Source organism: Puntigrus tetrazona, chromosome 12 (assembly GCF_018831695.1).
Source record: "Puntigrus tetrazona isolate hp1 chromosome 12, ASM1883169v1, whole genome shotgun sequence".
Taxonomy (NCBI): Eukaryota; Metazoa; Chordata; class Actinopteri; order Cypriniformes; family Cyprinidae; genus Puntigrus; species Puntigrus tetrazona.
This window is the reverse complement of record NC_056710.1, coordinates 3,067,154-3,085,600: the sequence shown is the minus strand read 5'-3', so window position 1 is coordinate 3,085,600 and position 18,447 is coordinate 3,067,154. Positions and strand designations below refer to the sequence as shown.

Sequence of the window (18,447 nt, the reverse complement as noted above, 5' to 3'; positions counted from 1 at the left end):
CGTTAATGTGAATTTATTTCGTATACACTAATATTTCCGATATTACTTGAACGCAACAAAAGCAGCTTAACGCCAGCTTGGCCAGGCTGTGAGACCAGCTATGTCTTGCTAAAACCAGCTAACCATCGCAGTCTGGTTTTGGCACACACACACACACACACACACACACACACACACACACACACACACACATACACACACACACATGCTCCAGCAGGGTTCAGACACTTTTCCCTCTCCACAACACAGCTGCCACATATAAAATCGTTTATCTGCTATACATATACATCAGCGATAGACGATATTAGACGATGAATGTTGCGCGTTGTATTTTTACGCACATTTGCGATATACGCGTTATTTATAGTGACTGATTTGCTAAATAAATAACATTGCTGATGTGTCAACCTATAGCCTACGGTGTAGCATGCATTTTAATCATTTGGTTTCAACTGAATCTAATCACGGAACAGTTCCGTGCGACCGATTTACAGTACGACAAAACGGAGGTCGGCTTTGAACATTTCTTTTTTCTGCAACAAGCGTAGAATCACGTTGCTATAATATATTTCCTTTGAATGCTTCCAGACAATTTGCAGGAATAATTAGATTAGAAAAGCTGGTTTACGTAAAACTGAAACACTGTGCTCGATGCAGATATGAACATGAAAGGGAGAGGGCTCAGTGCCTTGGAGCTTGATGATTGATCCATTGTAATTCTGTTCGTGACCGACAGAGCTTACGGGAGCTGTCCGCCGGTGTGTGGTGCTGAAAGACATCACATATACTTAACCAAACAATTAAGGGACATTTCTGTTCTTATATACAACCGCAAGAAATATCCTTTAATTGTAAGAATAAGAATATAATGTTTGGTCTCGGCTGATGAAGTCTTCAGTCGGTGCTCTTCATTTCTCTCTCTGAAGTTCATTTCTCCATCAATCTGTTCTCGTTCTACTACCATTTGATATCAACATGTTAAAAGTTTAGAAGATAAATGACATACGTAAACCTCAAATTAAAGGTTAAAATCAAATAAGATTTTGACCATACAAAAACAAACAAGCAAAACAGTTATGAGACAAACACAAGTGCATGTTAGTAAAATGCCGCACGTCTTACATTATACAAAGTGTGCAGTTATTACTTTAAGTAGCCAAATGATGTTTTGACGTAAACGAAAATGGATAATTTTGGTTACGACCTGAAAAATCTTCCTTAACCGTGTTACATTTAAAAACCCTTGTACACATTGCAGGGAAACCTTGAAAGATACACAAAGAACATGCTGTCGTGAAGACAGCATAGCCCACAGTTCCAGTCTTTACCGGCACGATCGTCCCTGAAACACGTCCTTACGAAATTTAAACACCGTGTCTGAATGAAAGCTTGTTCGCAGGGAGAAATGCGCCGTACGTGGAGAATTTCCACGGACTTCTGACAGCGGTGCTCCGTTTCGCGCCGCGGAAAGGTCGATTCCTCTTCGTGACATTGCACAGCGATTTTCTGCGCTGCATTATCCGGTAAACCAAGCGAGAAATGATCTAAAGCACACTTTAACACTCGAAAAAAAAAAGTTAGCGTTTCCTTTTGCGCGCAACGTAAAACACTGAAGCACCGAGTCCTCATTCATCTCTCCCATGTGGAAATCCCTGCGAATATACCATCTTTAGTGTCCTTATTGGCAGCTAGGTGTATGTTTACGAACTGTAATTCAACGTCCAGTATAATCAGCGATAAAAAAAAATAGAGAATGAATCAACAGTACACTCGAACACTCAAAAAGTTACCGCTTCGTTCGATGAATCGGTGAACCGTCGGCTTTCCACATTTCTCTCCACACGTTCGCTTTCCCCATGCTTTCACGGGTGGAAATATATGTAAACATATCGCGTTTAAAAGGACCAAGCGCACGAATGAAGCAGAACGCAGGGACCTCGTTCTTAAAAGTTGATCTGTTTTTGGAAACGCTACGCGTATGGCGAAAATCGCGTAAAGGTTGCGAAACGCGTTTTTTGTTTACCAGTCATGATGCATGTTTACAGAGACCAAAGAATTTGCTCAGGCGGAACGCGGTAATGTCTTCCTAAAGCAGCTGCATGTATGTTTAGCGCTGTCCTCTTCTCCGGCTTGGCGCCGAATTCCATCTCTCCGCGCGCGCGCTCGCGCTCGCTCTCTGGAACGAGCGAACAAGCCAGCGAGGGCGCGCGCGCGCGGGGGTGTCCCTCCTCCGCAGTTTGGAGTTTGTGATGTGTCTCAGACTCCGCGAGCGCCGCGCGAGAGCGAGACCTGCGGAGCGAACGCGCCGGATCCTGAAGCGACCGTTACCCTCCAACAGGCGACCTGCCTTTCTCCTTCCCGATTTCCCCCGTATTCCCTCACAGTGTTCCTTGCACTAGCGCTTTCTTTCAGCGCCGGCGCACTTTTTGGTTTATCACAGGTGCGTTTGCTATCCTTTGACGTACTTTTCTCACTCACTGGGAATTTACGGACATCTGAGGATCGTGTGGATGCGCGGCTTTGGAGAGAAGCGGAGATGGAATTGTTGATAATATGCCTTTCTTTTGGGATATTGCAATGCAGTTCGGTGGGAGCCGACTCCATCATTCACATCGGTAAGGAGTGAGCTGTTCAAAGCCTTTATTTGTTGCAAATGATAATGAATGCGCCATCCAGAACGAGGACTCTAAGGGAAGTGTGTTGTAGGGGGTCGGCGCGAAATATCCATTGTAAATAAGCATTGAAAATGTGCCCTGCTCATCGGGCTGAATATCAATTGAGCAGACCACTTGTGATGATAACGTCTCTCTTGTTCACATTGCCGATAGATCCATTGCAATGACAGATGCATGGACAAGACTAATCTAATCCCAGTCTTAGCAGGTTGTTCACGAGGATCGCTTAATTGTGTAAATCGCAGATTTCAGGTAAGTTGGAAAAACAGGAGGCGTCTGTCATAAGGCAGAGTAAGCCAATGTGTGTGGGTTGCTCTCCCCCTCCCATCTATAAGATTGAACTTTGTATGGAACGTGAGGGAAATCTTAATAAAGGATGCTGAAGTAAATAAATGACAAGGGGACAAATGCTTATTCTTGGCTATCCCAGGCCGTAAATGTCATCTTAACCAATCCCCTTTGCGTGCACTGGACACCCCGTGCATTCTGATTATCTCTCCAAACGTGAGGAAAGAAAGATTTTGGCTCTCCAACAGCAGAAAAGAGGAGGAAGAGGCTCTGCTGGGGAGGGCGTCTGTGGCTCTATTCAGTTGTCATGAAGAACACAGATCCAAACACTAATTTATCCTATCGAATCAGCCGTTGGCTCATTAAGCAGAAGATTTATTTGAATCTGTGAAAAAAAAAAGCCGCCATATTTGTCATTGGCAGTTCTGAAGTACTTTTGTCTCTAAACTCTATTTGGCCTTCAACAAAACTACTTGTCATTTATATCAAAGCCTCAGGGTTTCATAGTTTTTAGTGCAGTCTATGTCTTAGGTAATATTTGACCAAGAACTTGGGGATGATTCACCAATCGCTTTTAGATATATCTGGCAGGCACACATTGAAATCGCACGCATTGAATGCAATTGACATGTTCTGAACTGTGGTGGACGCAATATGCAGAGTGAAAGGACTCTCTATCCCTATGCACACAGAAATACATCTACAGGTTGCTCTCAGATAGTTCAGTTTATCTACCTGTTGCATGGGTCTAGGTCAGAAATTCCACTTCCATTACCAGCTTTAAAAATTAGGTCTTACAACGTTTTCATCCAGCTCTTACCTTTAAGTGCAGATGAGGGCGTATCTGTGGCAGTGTAATAGGCAGGACTCAAAAGTGCACAGCGCAGGTGAAATAACAACCTCCAACCTCTCCAGTGCCCAATACTTCCACTTTGCCACATCCGCTCACGTTATCATCCTGACCAAATTCATCTCCGAAGGGCAAAAGAAAAATAGGGCCGTCCAGTGAATGGAGAGGGTGACATGAAGTGATTTTCAGGGCGGCATGGTGATTTACAGAGGCAGTGGCCATCCAAAACTGGTAATTGGAAGGCTAGTACAGGCAGTGTGGATCAGGGCTGCTCTCACTGGCAACTAGAATGAACAGATGCGACACCCCTATTTCTGCTAAATAAGATGAACACTGCAGTGATACATCAACCAGATTCTACCTGTCTACCTGCCCATCCTATTGGGCTCCTCTAACACAGGTAGAAAAGATGGGTACATTTTGGCCAAAGAGAAATGAGACCTCTCAGTCTTTCTAAAACCAATTCCAGACATCATGCAGAAACTTAAATACTTTAGGCTGCTATAATATGAATTCATCTACACGTAACTTGTCGCACAACTTTACTGTAGGTATCTTTGATAAACACCTGCTTGGAATGTAAATACCTAACAGTAAGGATTTTTATTCCCACTTTGTTTTAACTGTATAATGTATGCAATTACCTTCGTTTTTTGGCATACCTATTGTGTTTGTTGTATTACAAAACAGATGCCGACGTAATTACTAGGTAATAATTACGAATGTACAGTAATTATATGAACACATTTTTGGTAAAACTTTATTTTAATATGTCCTTATATGCAAGTATTCCAAAGACAAACCCTAATCCTAACCCTAACCAAATAGTAAGCACATGCATTTACTAATTAAATGTATATGTACACTTTAATAAGGACACCTTAAAATAAAGTGTAACCCATTTTACATATTTAATATCACTACAGCATAAAACATGTATGTACACAATAAGTGCATTGTATCAAATTATCAATTTAGATGTTAGTGCATAATTAAAGACCGCTACAATAAAGTGGAGTCCAGATTGGCTAAGTGGTAATTACTTGCAGGGGCTGGTCAAAAAATTCACCATCAATCCATTGGTGAGTCCTAAAATGAAACAGATACAACTTTTTAGACCCTTGTTTTATTTGTTCACCTTTAATCTTGAATTAAAAGGTTTCTCAATGTTTATTATTTTCTTAAAAAAGAGGTGATGAGTAAAATATCAGGGGTCTTCCTTATCTTTTTGTGTTTGTATTTAGTGAAACAAACAACAGTCTTATTTTAGCTCTGAGCTCTCTGTAGAATGGGTTTCCATTACTCAACTGGTAGAGCATAGCGCTAGAAATGTCAAGGTCATGTCTTCAATCTGAAAGAACATACACACGGATAGAAAAAAATATTATAAATGAACAAAAACAATAAGTACCTCGACTTCACTTTTAAGTGGCTTTGGATAAAAGCATCTGCCAATAATTGTAGATGCTTGTAAAATAATAGGCCTGTGAGCAAGATGAGCCTTGCAAGTCAGTTGCCCTCTGTATGCAAATGAGCAATTGCTTCGGTTTCTTTGTACGCTTCACTAAGACCCAGATAACTATCTGCACATGCCCGCAGGTGCCATTTTTGAGGAGAACGCAGCACGGGATGATGAGGTGTTTCAGTTGGCGATCTCTGACCTCAGCCTCAACGATGACATTTTGCAGAGCGAGAAAATCACCCACTCCATAAAATATATCGAACCCAACAACCCCTTTCAGGCAGTCCAGGAAGGTGAGTGAATCATCGTGTTATGTCTCTAGACTCTCCAACTACATCATTCCCTGACGTCTGTGTGTACATGCTAAAAGATTTACATGCAAGTTGTTGTCTAGGGGTTGAATAACCCTCCAACAAGACATCGCCGAGTTGAAATGACACACATCGCCAGCGTTTCTGCTTTTGTTCAGAGCGTGCTTACGGCAAGCCAAGATGTCTTGAAAATGTATGTGTGTTTGTTTAATGCCAGCATGAAAGGTGACGTTTGGTTTCAAAGGCTTCCACCTGAAGCTTCCCCACAGTCTAGTGTCTTCTGTGAAAGAAGAGCTAGGTGGAGGTATTGAGTCAAGCTGGGCTCGATAACAATTTTCCACATAATTGCAGTTGAGGACGAGTGCTCTAAAGCTTGAGCTTTCCGAAAGATCATTTTGAAAGGCGAGGAAAAAGAGAATGTCTTCTTCTGAATGGGCTAATGGCAGTTAATGATGCTGGGATTGACCATGAAGACGATGGTGATGATGATGGGCAATGATTATTGCTGTTGAAAATATCCTCCATCACAATATTCTACGATTGGGTTCGAAAATATATCACTGGGATCAATCTAATTGAGCTATTGACACGGATATAGCGCTAAGGGTTTATTCGTAATTCTTCTTCCTATGCTATTATTTGAACCCTTATCAACTAGTCCGCAATCATAGCACTCACTGTCTCGTCAAGTCTACGTGCAGTTTTCCACAGTTCTTTGCTTTGAGTGTAATAGGCGTCTTTCAGGTTGGTTTGGTGAGGTGTTTTATTTCCCACACGTCACCTTGTCAACCTGAGGAATAACACGAGCACGCTTGGAGAACATCCTTATTCCGTCAACGCTGCGAATGGCACAGGGGAACTTAACTCTTTTTAATATAGCTGGTGTTAACATCCACAACAAAACCGTCTCATTGTACGTTGATTTGTTTTGCACACCAGAGATAAACATTCATAGCGTCTCACTGGTGCTTGAAACGTTCAGGAAATGTTCAGCTTCATTTCTTTGGAGTTGCCACTCAAATGCTTTTTTTTTTGCTACCGGACCTCTGTTTTTGCTATCATCTGGCAATATCCGGATATCTGTGATCTTCTGCATGAATGTGTTGTCATGGTGGTGTGGTTGAAATGCAGGGCAGTGTGTAAGTACCTAAGCACAGTGATGCTGTGCTCTCTTGACTGAATGCCCTGTTGATTTTGGCTCTGTGAATAGATTCCAGGCCATTCAAGACAGCCAATGGAGTTCTTTTTAGTGGTCACAGTTGCCATCTCAAAATGGTAACAGTAGCCCACATTGTGTTCTGGGATGTGCTGGAAGAAAGCATTGGGGCTCATTTTATTAAGCAGCAGAGAGACTTTTTCATTCTGCGGTGTTAAAGGGTGACTCTTACTAAACCTGTCAAGCATGTGTCTGGGTCACCGAACTAACTGAAAGAAAAATCACTGCTGTGCAAAAACTCCTAATGGTCCTGTAACAAACAAAATATAATGTTCTTTATATGTGACCCTGGACCACAAAACCAGTCATAAGTAGCTTGGGTATATTTGTAGCAATAGCCAAAACTATATTCTATAAGTCAAAATTATAGATTTTATTATGCCAAAAATCATTAGGATATTAAATAAAAATCATTCCATTAATGCATTTTGTAAATTTCCTACCATGAATATATCAAAACTTTTTTTTTCACTAATCTATAGCTTTAAATGTGATTTTCCTCAAATTACATAAACGAATACATTGGCGAATATATAATTCTTATATAGTATAAATCTTTGTTATACACAACATTTATATTAAAGGAATAGTTTACCCAAAAATAAAATTTACGGTATATTCACAATATACCGTATACAAGCCATTCTAGAGTTTTTAAAAAATGTATCCTGGCACTTCCATGCTTGGTAATGCTTGTGGATAGCGGCCATTATTTGAAGCTCCGTAAATCGTATATCCGTTGTGAATCTTTACGCCTTCGGGGGGTTATCACAATATCCTCCGAAGCAGATTGATTGTTTTTTGAAACAAAAATATTTATAGTTTTTTTAAAATAATGTGCATAACTGACTTTATATAAATAACTGTGTTATTTTCTGCGAGAACTCCGAGTTCTGCCTTTTTTGCTGGCTTACGTCATATGCCGTACGTCGAGTCAGAAGTCAGCCAAGAAGCCGAAACTCGGCGCTCACAGGAAAAAAAGATATTTAATAAGGTAAGATATTTAATTTATAATTTGAAAACTAGAAATATTTTTGTTGCAAAAACCCATCATCAGAGGACATTTGATGAGCCTCACAGGGGGGTAAAGGTTAGTTTCACAACAGATATATCTGATTTATGGAGCTTTAAAATAATGGCCACTATCCACGACCATTACCAAGCTTGGACGAGCCAGGATTTTTTTTTTTTTNGTGAGTGAAATATTCTGTCATTTTCAGTTTTGGGTGAACTATTCCTTTAATTATGATTGTTATTGGACTCTCAAAAACAACTCTAATACAAGTTTTCATATAAATCAGCTTAAAGGAAATATAAAACATATTACCATGATAACCACAGTAACAAACATAGTAACACATATTACTGTTTTTTTTTTTTTATTTGGAATTAAATATTTTCCAGACATTCTTTCCTGAGACACTTTACTAGTTTTTAACTGGAGAAAATAAAATTGAATTTTCACTCCTCAAGATTTTACTTTATGTGTGCTCAATACAGAATAATGTGATGTCGTCAAATAACCTATTAAAGAATTATCTGCTGGTATGACTATGAGCTTCCCATCAATAATACAGGAAATCCTTGTGAATTGTTCATTACATTGCTGCCTATTGCCTGATTCTATTGCCTGAAGTTGATCTTAGATTAATACTTTAACCCTTTTTGAATTTTTATTACTTGCCGTGTGTCTTTATAATTGACAAATGTGTTATACTTTCATGCTGTATCCTCAGGCTCTCATTTCATACTCAAAAGTGTAAAACCTATTGCAGAAACAAATGGAAATGGTGTAATGAAACCCACTAGATGATTCTCACAAGGTTTTTCATGGTGTCAGGATGTCAGTAAAGATTTGGAGCTTTACCTAAACTGCCTGCTCTGCCCCAAACCTCTCCATAAATGCAGCAGGACCTTTTATTTATTATATCATAGATGCTGTTTTCATACTCTTCTTTTCCTTGCTAGTTAACTGTATAATAGCACTCAGATTGCTTTTTTTGGAAAGGCAACAGCATGGATTTATCTTCTGATTTGTGTCACAACTGCATCTGGTCAAGTACTTCAATGAATAGTTCAATAAACATTAACATTTACTAAAATAATTCTCATCCTCAAGCCATACATGATGTAGATGAGTTTGTTTCTTCATCGAAACGAATTTAGCATCACTTGCTCATTGATGAATCTTCTGCGATGAATATGTGCCATCAGAATGAGAATCTGAACAGCTGATAAAAGTACAACTCAAGCACAACTTAATTGTACTCCATCAATTAACGTCTTATAAAGCAAAAACAAATCTATCTTTAACATGTTTTTAACTTTAAACCATTGCTTAAAATACAATTTCTCTATCCATAACATTGCTTTTATCAGAGAAAAAGTCCCCTAATTAAATCAAAATAGAAATATGCACAGCTCAAGCACCATTTACAAGTGAATACAGTTAAAATGTTCTAAACATATTTGACAGTGGATTTTGATGTGAGAGGATAATAGGGGATGGATTTTTTTTTTCCGAAGAAGTGTTATTACGGTTTATGTAGTTGTATTTGACCAGACAAATGACTTTATAATGGCGTTGTTTCTTACAAATAAGCATCTTTTCACTTTCACAAGACTAATTGATGAGTTGATTGATTGACCGGAGCTATGTGGATTACTATGGTGTTTTTATCAGCTGTTTGACCTTCATTCTGATGGCACCCACGCACTGAAATCCATTGGTGAGCGAATGATGCAATGCATCCAAATACATTTCTCCAAATCTGTTCTGATGGAGAAGCAAACCCATCGACCCATCTTCCTTTTTCTGTAAATGTTTGTTTTTTAATGTCATTCTTTCACAGATTTTATTGCTTTCGTGGAGCAATTTACAGAAAATTCAGTTAAAATAATCCATGTGTACATAATAAAATGGTCTTGTCCAGTGAAAGAAACTCATATGGAAAAAGGTAATCTTTAATCACTTTAATCACAACTTTAATATTGTTTCTCATTACCGCTGTTGCTACAACCAGCCTTGAGGTATACGGGAAACCTTTAACACACAAGGAAAAGAAAAACAGCCAACATCAAACAGTTTAAGCTGTCGGCAACCATGTTTCTAGCTTGAAGCCATAAGTTCAGAGTTGCTATGGTTTTTAAGAAAATTACTCCCACATTTAAGTGCAGCTGCCACTTACCTCACATATTCATATGATAATTAGAGGGATAGTTTATTGCTACTGAAGCTTGGACTTTGCCATTTTTTTTCCTTCATACAAATTCACTGGATGGTGGTTATTCTGAAATTGAGGTGCCTCTTTAAATACAGATGACCAGCACTAGAATGGTCCTGTGACTATTATGTGAGCCTTTATATTTTAACATTTACAATATTGAGCAATTAAGCAGATTTAATGAAAAGTAATAAGGCTAAAGGTTTACTAAAGTGGAGATCTCATTGATTTGTATTACAAGCTATCAGAATTGTATCTTACTTTTCATAAAAAACACCAGCTGCACCAAATTATATATGTTCAGTTTGTGTTTTTATCCTTGAATATGAGCTCCATATTCTCCTATAGCAAAGCCAGATGTGTCAAATATGATGCTATGAACACTTGACTTAATGTGTAAATAACACTGTTTTTGTGAATTATTAATTTAGATGATATCACCCTTTGCAATATCTGTGAAACATCTTACGAGTGTTAGACTTGTATATTCTGATCAATTACTGAACACAGATAGCGGCTGATAGCTCATACTAACAGCAGGGGTTGATATCATGTGTCTAGCCATGGATGCTCATACTTAACAGAGAGAGGACAGTGTCCACCAAACATTTATGTTGCCTCCCCTGCTGTATTTGCCCATGCTTCTGAGATGACTTACACAGCTGCAGAGGAGTTGTAATGGAGTTATTCGGATGCCACTGAGTAAGACGAGTCCTTGGACCTTTCTCTCCATTAGGAGATGCTAATGTTAGAGGTTTGAGAAATGACCCGCACGTATATTTTTGGCCTGTACCGCTCAGTTTTAAACCATTCGGTGTGCAGACGTCGGCATGAGTGCGTGGGATGCATACAAATGAAGGAGAAGTGTGTATTCACACACACACATCAACAGCCCACACACTCTTGAGACACACTAACATATGGACCCTTATTCTGGGCTGTGTGGGCCGAGCATCAATCCTCCACTGACCATAGAGAGAATGACACTGTATGGCTGCTGGCCTGTTTTAGTGAGGGTCTCTGATTTTGTGATTTGCTCTTGAACTAAATTGCACAGTATGGGACCTTAAATGCACTTTCAACACAAATAAATGAGGTTAATTACCTTGTTACCAAGGCTAGCCATTTGATTGCCAAATTACACAGTGTTCTTGTAAAAACAACATATTTGTCCACCCTGGGCAGCACCCTGCACAATTCTGTGAGTAGAATGTTTTCATGCCTAACTGCATTATTCATGCAGAAACATAATTTGAATTTGTCTGTCATTTGCAGATATTGCCTTCATTACTTGGCTCAGTTCTGTGTTTGAAAGCTGGCTGATTAAGACATTTCTAATCTCTGTCAGAAGCTCTCCACATGGATCACTCACAATTACTGTGATTTTGCCAAGTAGGACATGTTCCTGGATCAACATCTTTATCGGTCCTTAAACAGCTTTCCTAGAGAGCAACAAAGATGTTTAAATTATGCTAGGTGTTATTTGTGTGCGTGTGTATGCATGTATGTATCAGGGCTGTGCAAGTTAGCACGTTATTATCTCATTAATTAATTAACGTTGACAATTATTTTATTGTGCATTAACACAGGGTTTATTGTTATTATTAATTTGAAAGACCGTTGAACGCTGGCTCTGAATACACACAGAAAAACCATGGGTCACAGGAGGGGTAAAAACAGCTTAAGTTTTGTATTTAATTTGATTAAATTAATGTTTAAGTTGAGATTTGAAAGAAATATTTTAACTTCTACTAGGCTATGTAAGAGGGATACTGCGTAAATAAAAGAAAGAAAGTGTTATTGAACTTTTGTTCATATAGCAGTACTTTTAAATAAAAAAAGAAGTGCTCAATACACTACTTTTGAATTCATTTGAATCATGCAATTACTCTTGATTACAAATTGTAATAACGTAATCATAATATTTATATATGTATGTGGTGAGTATTGCATAAATGTTATGTATATGCAGATACCCACTAAGGTCAGGAACATTCAGTAAATTTATGCAATTATAATTTTTTAGATATATTAGGGGTGTCACGATACATGTACGATACACGGTAAAGATGACTGTCGGCCTTACAACGAACACAGGCAATTCCCCCCTACCAGTCCAGAAGAGTAACACACAGCAATGCCACGCTGTTTGATAACCAGCAGAAGAACGCATTTTGAACGCATCTCTCAGATAGACTGACAAAGGTGTATACTTTAAAAACTTGCAAACTCAACTGTTTGCAAAATGTGCAGGTATATCCTACCTCTCTCTTTCGGTACAAATCCAAATATTCCATATTATTTTTATATTTGTGATGTAATTGCATCTGAATGCTGAACTATTATTTTTTATGTAATTAAAGGCTTTGCGCTTCAGTCGCATTCCAATGGTGACACAGGGGCAGACACGCTTATGTTTGCTTCACTGTATTTTATTTTGATAAAGTACCAACTGCCCTGTCCAGTTAGCAGTGTTGGAAGTGATATGTGTGTGTGTGTGTGTGTGTGTGTGTGCGCGCACGCCAGCGAGATCACTTCAGCTGTATCCTTACAAGCAGAATCAACTTTAAACACTTAATAAACTGTCCTAAACTGTCTTAATAATAATGCATCACTGTATAAAGATCTGCTTTTATTTGCGTACAAAACATGCTTTTATAAAATATAAAACTGATAAGATGCTTTCTGTCAAAATATTAATAAATTAAGACAAAAATTAAGACAATTTTTTTGCTTTTTTGAAACATTCATAATGTGACATTGAAAAATAGGACGTAGCATCTGCATTTCACTAGCACAAGCAGTAGAACATGTGCTGATACACCAAAGTAATGGGTTTGATTCCCAAGGAATGTGTTAACTGTTAAACAAAGAAAGAAAGAATATATACACCTTAAAAATGCAATGCATAATGCTTGCATACAATGCATAACTCAATAGAAAAAAGAGTCTACCAAATGCAAAACAGTAAATAGTATCCAACGCCTGAGCTTAGCATTGCTCTCTTCGTGTGTTCTCTCTGAAGATCAAACGTAGCAGAGATGCAAAGGGATGCACAGGATCACGGCATCAGGAGATTGAGCTCTCTCTCCTGGGCAATCGAACCGCTTCCCTACGCTGTTACAGTCAGTACTAGCTGACACTTCATGTGAAAGATGTCCATTGCATGGGAGAGGAAACAATGCGGGGGAATTAATCAGGCTGTGAGGGATTCACTGATCCATCTACGGCAGCTAGAGTTTAAACAGCCAGAAGCATAGCTGAGGAAGGGATAAACATCTGAAAGTGCAAGCCTAGGCCTATCTGAAGAGAGATATACTGCTGTGGCTGAGCCACGGCTTCATCCATTAGCTCGGCCGGTGCGTCCAAGCCGAGTTGCTGAGATAATTAATTTGCAAACTTTTCCAAACCGGTTTCCATTGCAGTGCATCTAATCTGTGTGCTGTACAGCTTTATAACGGAGAGACAGCATGTCATGTGTGGAACCTGATAAAACACTCCTGTGAGAAAAAGCTGATGGCTTTATAGGTAGCACCCAGTCACAATTTTGAGAACTTGATATGTAGCTCCACAATTATTTGAGACTTAACTTGGACTTTATCACCGTTTCCCTCGAATTGACTCCGACTCGACCTGTTGACCTGAGACAAATCGCTTTTTCGGCAAGTAAGCTTCATCTTTTCTTCGTTTAAATGGATCCAGTGTGTAGTGATTTGTGGAGAGAGCTTCAAATGTGTTTGGTTAAAAAATCCGATCAGCCTGTGATGTCATTGAATGCAACTCTTTGCCATCCGCCTGTGTGAAGATAAGAACGTTAATCATGTCTGGACCTGTTTGATAGCAACCACTGTAGCTGATTTAGCGACTTTGATCACTAGATCAAGTAACTGTTCAGGCCCCTAGTGAATAACATTTCTAAAAAAAAAAAAACACTAGTGGCATTTATGATGACATGCTGTCTGGCTTCAACAATGGCTGTTTTTCTATATTTAGTTTGTTGCTAAAAATGGTCTTTTTTCAGTTAGTAGAAGTTTTAAACAAAGTAATAAGCTGCAAGAGGCCAGTAGCAGTGCTTTTACTTTGATGCTATGCTGATAGAGCTATAGATTATTTACTTATTTATAGAATTTGGGTTAGGTTTAGGTATATGTGCTAATAGCAGCATTCTTGGTAAAAAACTACACTACCCATAATCCTAAGGAGAGATCCACCAATCACGGAAGCATTTTTATCAATGACTGCAAATAGTTGATGTTCCCACATGTTCCAATAACATTTTTAATTCAAATACATTGTTTGCACTGCTATCTACATTTAGTAGCTCATCCCCATTACATATATTAGTGTAGATTTTATTTTATTTCTAAGCGCTAGCCCTAAAAGTCAGTTTTAAAGTCAGATGACCTGGCCAAATAAAGTCACATGATTTTTAAACATGACTAATAGTGAAAACATTAAATTACATAAAATTTGCAATACACAAATATATAAAATCTTACAAAAGCACATTGCAGAAAAAGTTTGATGTATAATCCAGTCATGTTTGTACCATGAATCTAACTTGAAGTAAGTTATCAAAACATGCTTGTACGCATTTGTTTCAAGGATTTCTATGTCTTGTGAGTGCACTTAAAAGACTAGAGGGAAAAGGAATCTCAGGCCCATTTCAGAGGGTGTGTCAGGGAAAAGGGTCTCAGAGGGACCATGGCTTTTATTGAGAGACTCTTTTTGATGTATGATTCCACTTTGGACTAAACACACTCAAAAGTCAGGGGGATGCAACATCATTCCTGTGGGATGCCCTGTTCTCTAAGCAGCAAGAAAAAAAAATCTATCTATCTAAAATAAGAAATTCTAAACCTTTCAGAAGGCAGCTATTTTTACTTAATTCTCCTAAAAAATGTTACTTAATATGTTAGGTGGTGACCGTACAATTTGGCATAAAAGGTTATAAAAAGATTTTTCATATTCTGTGACAGTTAATTCAAGATAATGTTAACAGTACAGCTTCATTAGTCCTGATTTCTGCCAACACTTGCTCTACTGGTAGCAGGTAAGGGAAAATAGAATCCATCCATTTTAACTCACATATAAAACATAATCCATGTGTCTTGCACCTACACGCAGTAGTGAAACCATGTGATATAAAATCTTTAAAAATAGACGAGAACTCTAAATAACCCATGGATCAGTCTGAGCTTTATTTTTTACGTTATGTCATTTTAGCTGACTCTGAATAGCATGCATAGAAACTTTCATTCACTGTACTCTTCAGTTTTACTTTTTACTACCGCATTTTCAGTTCATTTACATTTGCTTGTCATTAATTTACATATTAATGTTAACAAATAACCTTGTTGTATAAACTATTAAATGTAATGTAGCGCATATTTGTCAGTCATCCATAAATCAAGATTGAGACTTATATCATAATAATACCCATACATTCAATGTATTAAAAATACCCAGTAGCAAGGTTTATATATTGATCAGCAATAAATTAAGTTTAATATATGTAAAGCAGTTTTTCCTTGAATTTTGCTAGCTACGTATAATCCATGCTTATGGTTTTCAACCGATTTTGGTTTTCGTAATCAACAAATTAATTTTGATTTTATATATGTGTTAAATACCGCATGGTTCCACCAATCAGCAAAATCCTCCACGGCATCAACATAGAACGGCTACATTGCTAATCTTAACATCCAAACACGTACCACTGCATTTAGCCATAATAAGAGCGGGAAAGATGAGCTCTGTCAAATAAGTGAAAGTGACAGCAAACACAAAAACAGTATAAATAAAATCAGCAAACAGTTCAACAATCATTATCGCAGCATAATTTATTCATGCCGCAGTGCACTGCTGGGAACTCCGGTACCGCATGCATTTGCACGGTTTGTGGATATCATCGTATTATTATCCACAAATTGCACACCTTGCTCAAATATCTTCATACTTGACAGCAAGACAATAATGAAAAAGCATACTTAATGACTATTTGAGACTGTCATGCTTGCTATGTAATGTTTGCATGGCAGAAATGGGGTACGTCAAGGCATAAGGCTTGTCATACTGTCTTATGAATAATATGGCGAAGGAAAGAAAAACTGACAGCATACTGATAAGATACAGCTTGAATGTATTGTAAGTCACTTTGGATAAAAGCATCCGTCAAATGAGTAAATGTAATGTATGTCAAGATGTAAATCTATTACACTGCAAAATATCTGTAGCATTCAAAATCATCCATTTAACTTGTCACATGAAAACAATTTTAATTAGATTTTCTTCAGATATAAGCAAGTTCTATGCAATCTAGAATGTATATAATGCAATAAACACATCACTGTTGGTTGTTACTTAAATTGCTGTATTTTTTTAAAGTGTGATCGTTTGCGTAGTGCTTTCTCTTAAAGAGAAAGAAATCTGTTTCAGTGGTTTTTATGTCCAAACTTTGCACTTTGCACCTGAACTTAAACAGGACTCAAACTTCTTTTTGTTGTCATGATATGTTGTCTCAGATTACATTACGGTCCCATTGGTGTTTTAGGAAGTATGAATGAATTAATATTTCATGATATTTTTTTACTACATAGGTGGATTATTCTAAAACTTCTGTTCATTTTATTTTTTTATTTTTTTATTTTTTAAACCCTCAAGCCCTCACCCTTTTATTTTGAAGAAAAAAAAAAATAAAATTCTGTGAAGGCTTATGAACGCGTGCCATTAGAGATCTAGTGAAATTCTGTAATTATCTCATTGTGTACGCCAAAATTTAGGAAGTTATGCAAAACTAGTGAGCGTTATATTCCCAAATGCATGTTAAACTGCAGAGATGTGAAAAAGCTGAAAACATCAGATCATGAGCTGACCGTGTGGGCAAAGTTAAGCTTTGAAACAAGGCACAAATATAAACCTATTGAATTAAATCACAGCCTTCTGCGATTTGATAAGGGCACTAAGCCATATCTCGCTCTCAATTTTAGTTTACTTGACAGATACTTTGCCAAAGCAATGGAGCAAAGCACAATGTTAGAGACCTTTTATGCTACTACAAGAAGTGTAACAGGCTGCCACAGTCTAGGCAATTAATGAAAAACACTGCAGGTTTTATACCAGTGGGGCCCATTTCCATAGTCTGACCTAGGGCCCTACAAATCCAGGCAGCGCAAAATAGCAGCCTTTTGATAGAGTCACAGCGTTCAAATTTATCAAATTTAGTCAGTTACTTATGATTTACTTATCCCTGCAGGACACAGTAGTGTTTACACAACACACATCAAACAAACTGTATTTTTCTTGTGGCAGATGATTCAGCAAATGCACATCAATAGGCGTCACAATTTATTTATTACACTGAAAGGTCACCACGATGGTTTGCAGCTCACTCTCAAGTGAAACGCTTCATACAATAGATGTGATTTCTTTATAGTTTTGTAAGTATGCTTCATCCTGATATATAAAAGCACAGTTATTCTTTAAATCTGCGGTAGTTTCACTGAACCTGTTGATTTGAGGGCGATTTCTAGTGTTTGGTTTAAGCGTGTTTGTTCACTAATTTCTTCTGGATTCAAGTAATCCTCTTGAACGGGCTCATTCAAAAAACAAAAAAAAGTTGGATACCAATACCTTTATGAAACAAACGGCTGATAAGATTTCCAGACATCTTGATTTAATTCAGACCACTTTTGGAAGGAACAACAACATCTTGACAAATGTTCCTACCATCTGTGATCTGAGGAAATCGTTGTACTTTTTTTTAACGTTCTACCGATTTCTGAGTACCGACTGGCCAGGTTTATGGTGATGTCACATGTGACCTTTGTTTCTATGATTTCATACTGTGACGGACACATGAATCATTCACACTGCTCTCAGGTCAGCGAACTCTGGCTCAACATGGAACTGTTAAAACACTGCATGAGACTAATGAGACATTTAATCACATCAGCCTAACAGTATATTTGGAAAATTCATCATGTGAAAAGCCACACTGTAACCTGCGGAGTTGTTGTTATAGTACTATGCCCTTTCGTACCACCCTGATTTGGAATATTTAGTCACCCACGTTAAGGCTCCTGCTGCTAAGCTAATTAGCAATGATAGATAGCTTTCCCGCAAGGGATGTGCATTTATAATATCGGAGTCTGGTGAGTCGTATTTACTAGGTTCTCTGCTATTAAACTCATCGCATGACTTGGCTAGTTTTGGGCTGAAGGCGGAGGCTGAAGAAAAAATGATAAATGATTCCTATTAGGATCACACATGAGTTTTTGTAATTGTGACAGAATTTGCTGTGCGTAGTATTATTTGTTGTTATCCAGTTATCGTTATTTAATCGTGCAGTTGGTGTCAGTAAAAATACCTAACCAGTAAATATATTAATATAACATGTATACATTATTTACTACTATATAT

General features: G+C 37.9%; 1 protein-coding gene across 1 annotated transcript in view; it reads left to right on the top strand.

The window, feature by feature from the left end:
- The first annotated feature begins 2,247 nt into the window (after window positions 1-2,247).
- Window positions 2,248-18,447, top strand: part of LOC122355866 (glutamate receptor ionotropic, delta-1-like) — a 78,925-nt gene continuing 62,725 nt past the window's right edge. The window contains exons 1-2 of the mRNA XM_043254449.1: window positions 2,248-2,615; window positions 5,413-5,568. Of these exons, the coding sequence (XP_043110384.1) occupies window positions 2,537-2,615; window positions 5,413-5,568 (235 nt within the window). The 5' untranslated portion in view covers window positions 2,248-2,536. The remainder of the gene's footprint in view (window positions 2,616-5,412; window positions 5,569-18,447) is intronic.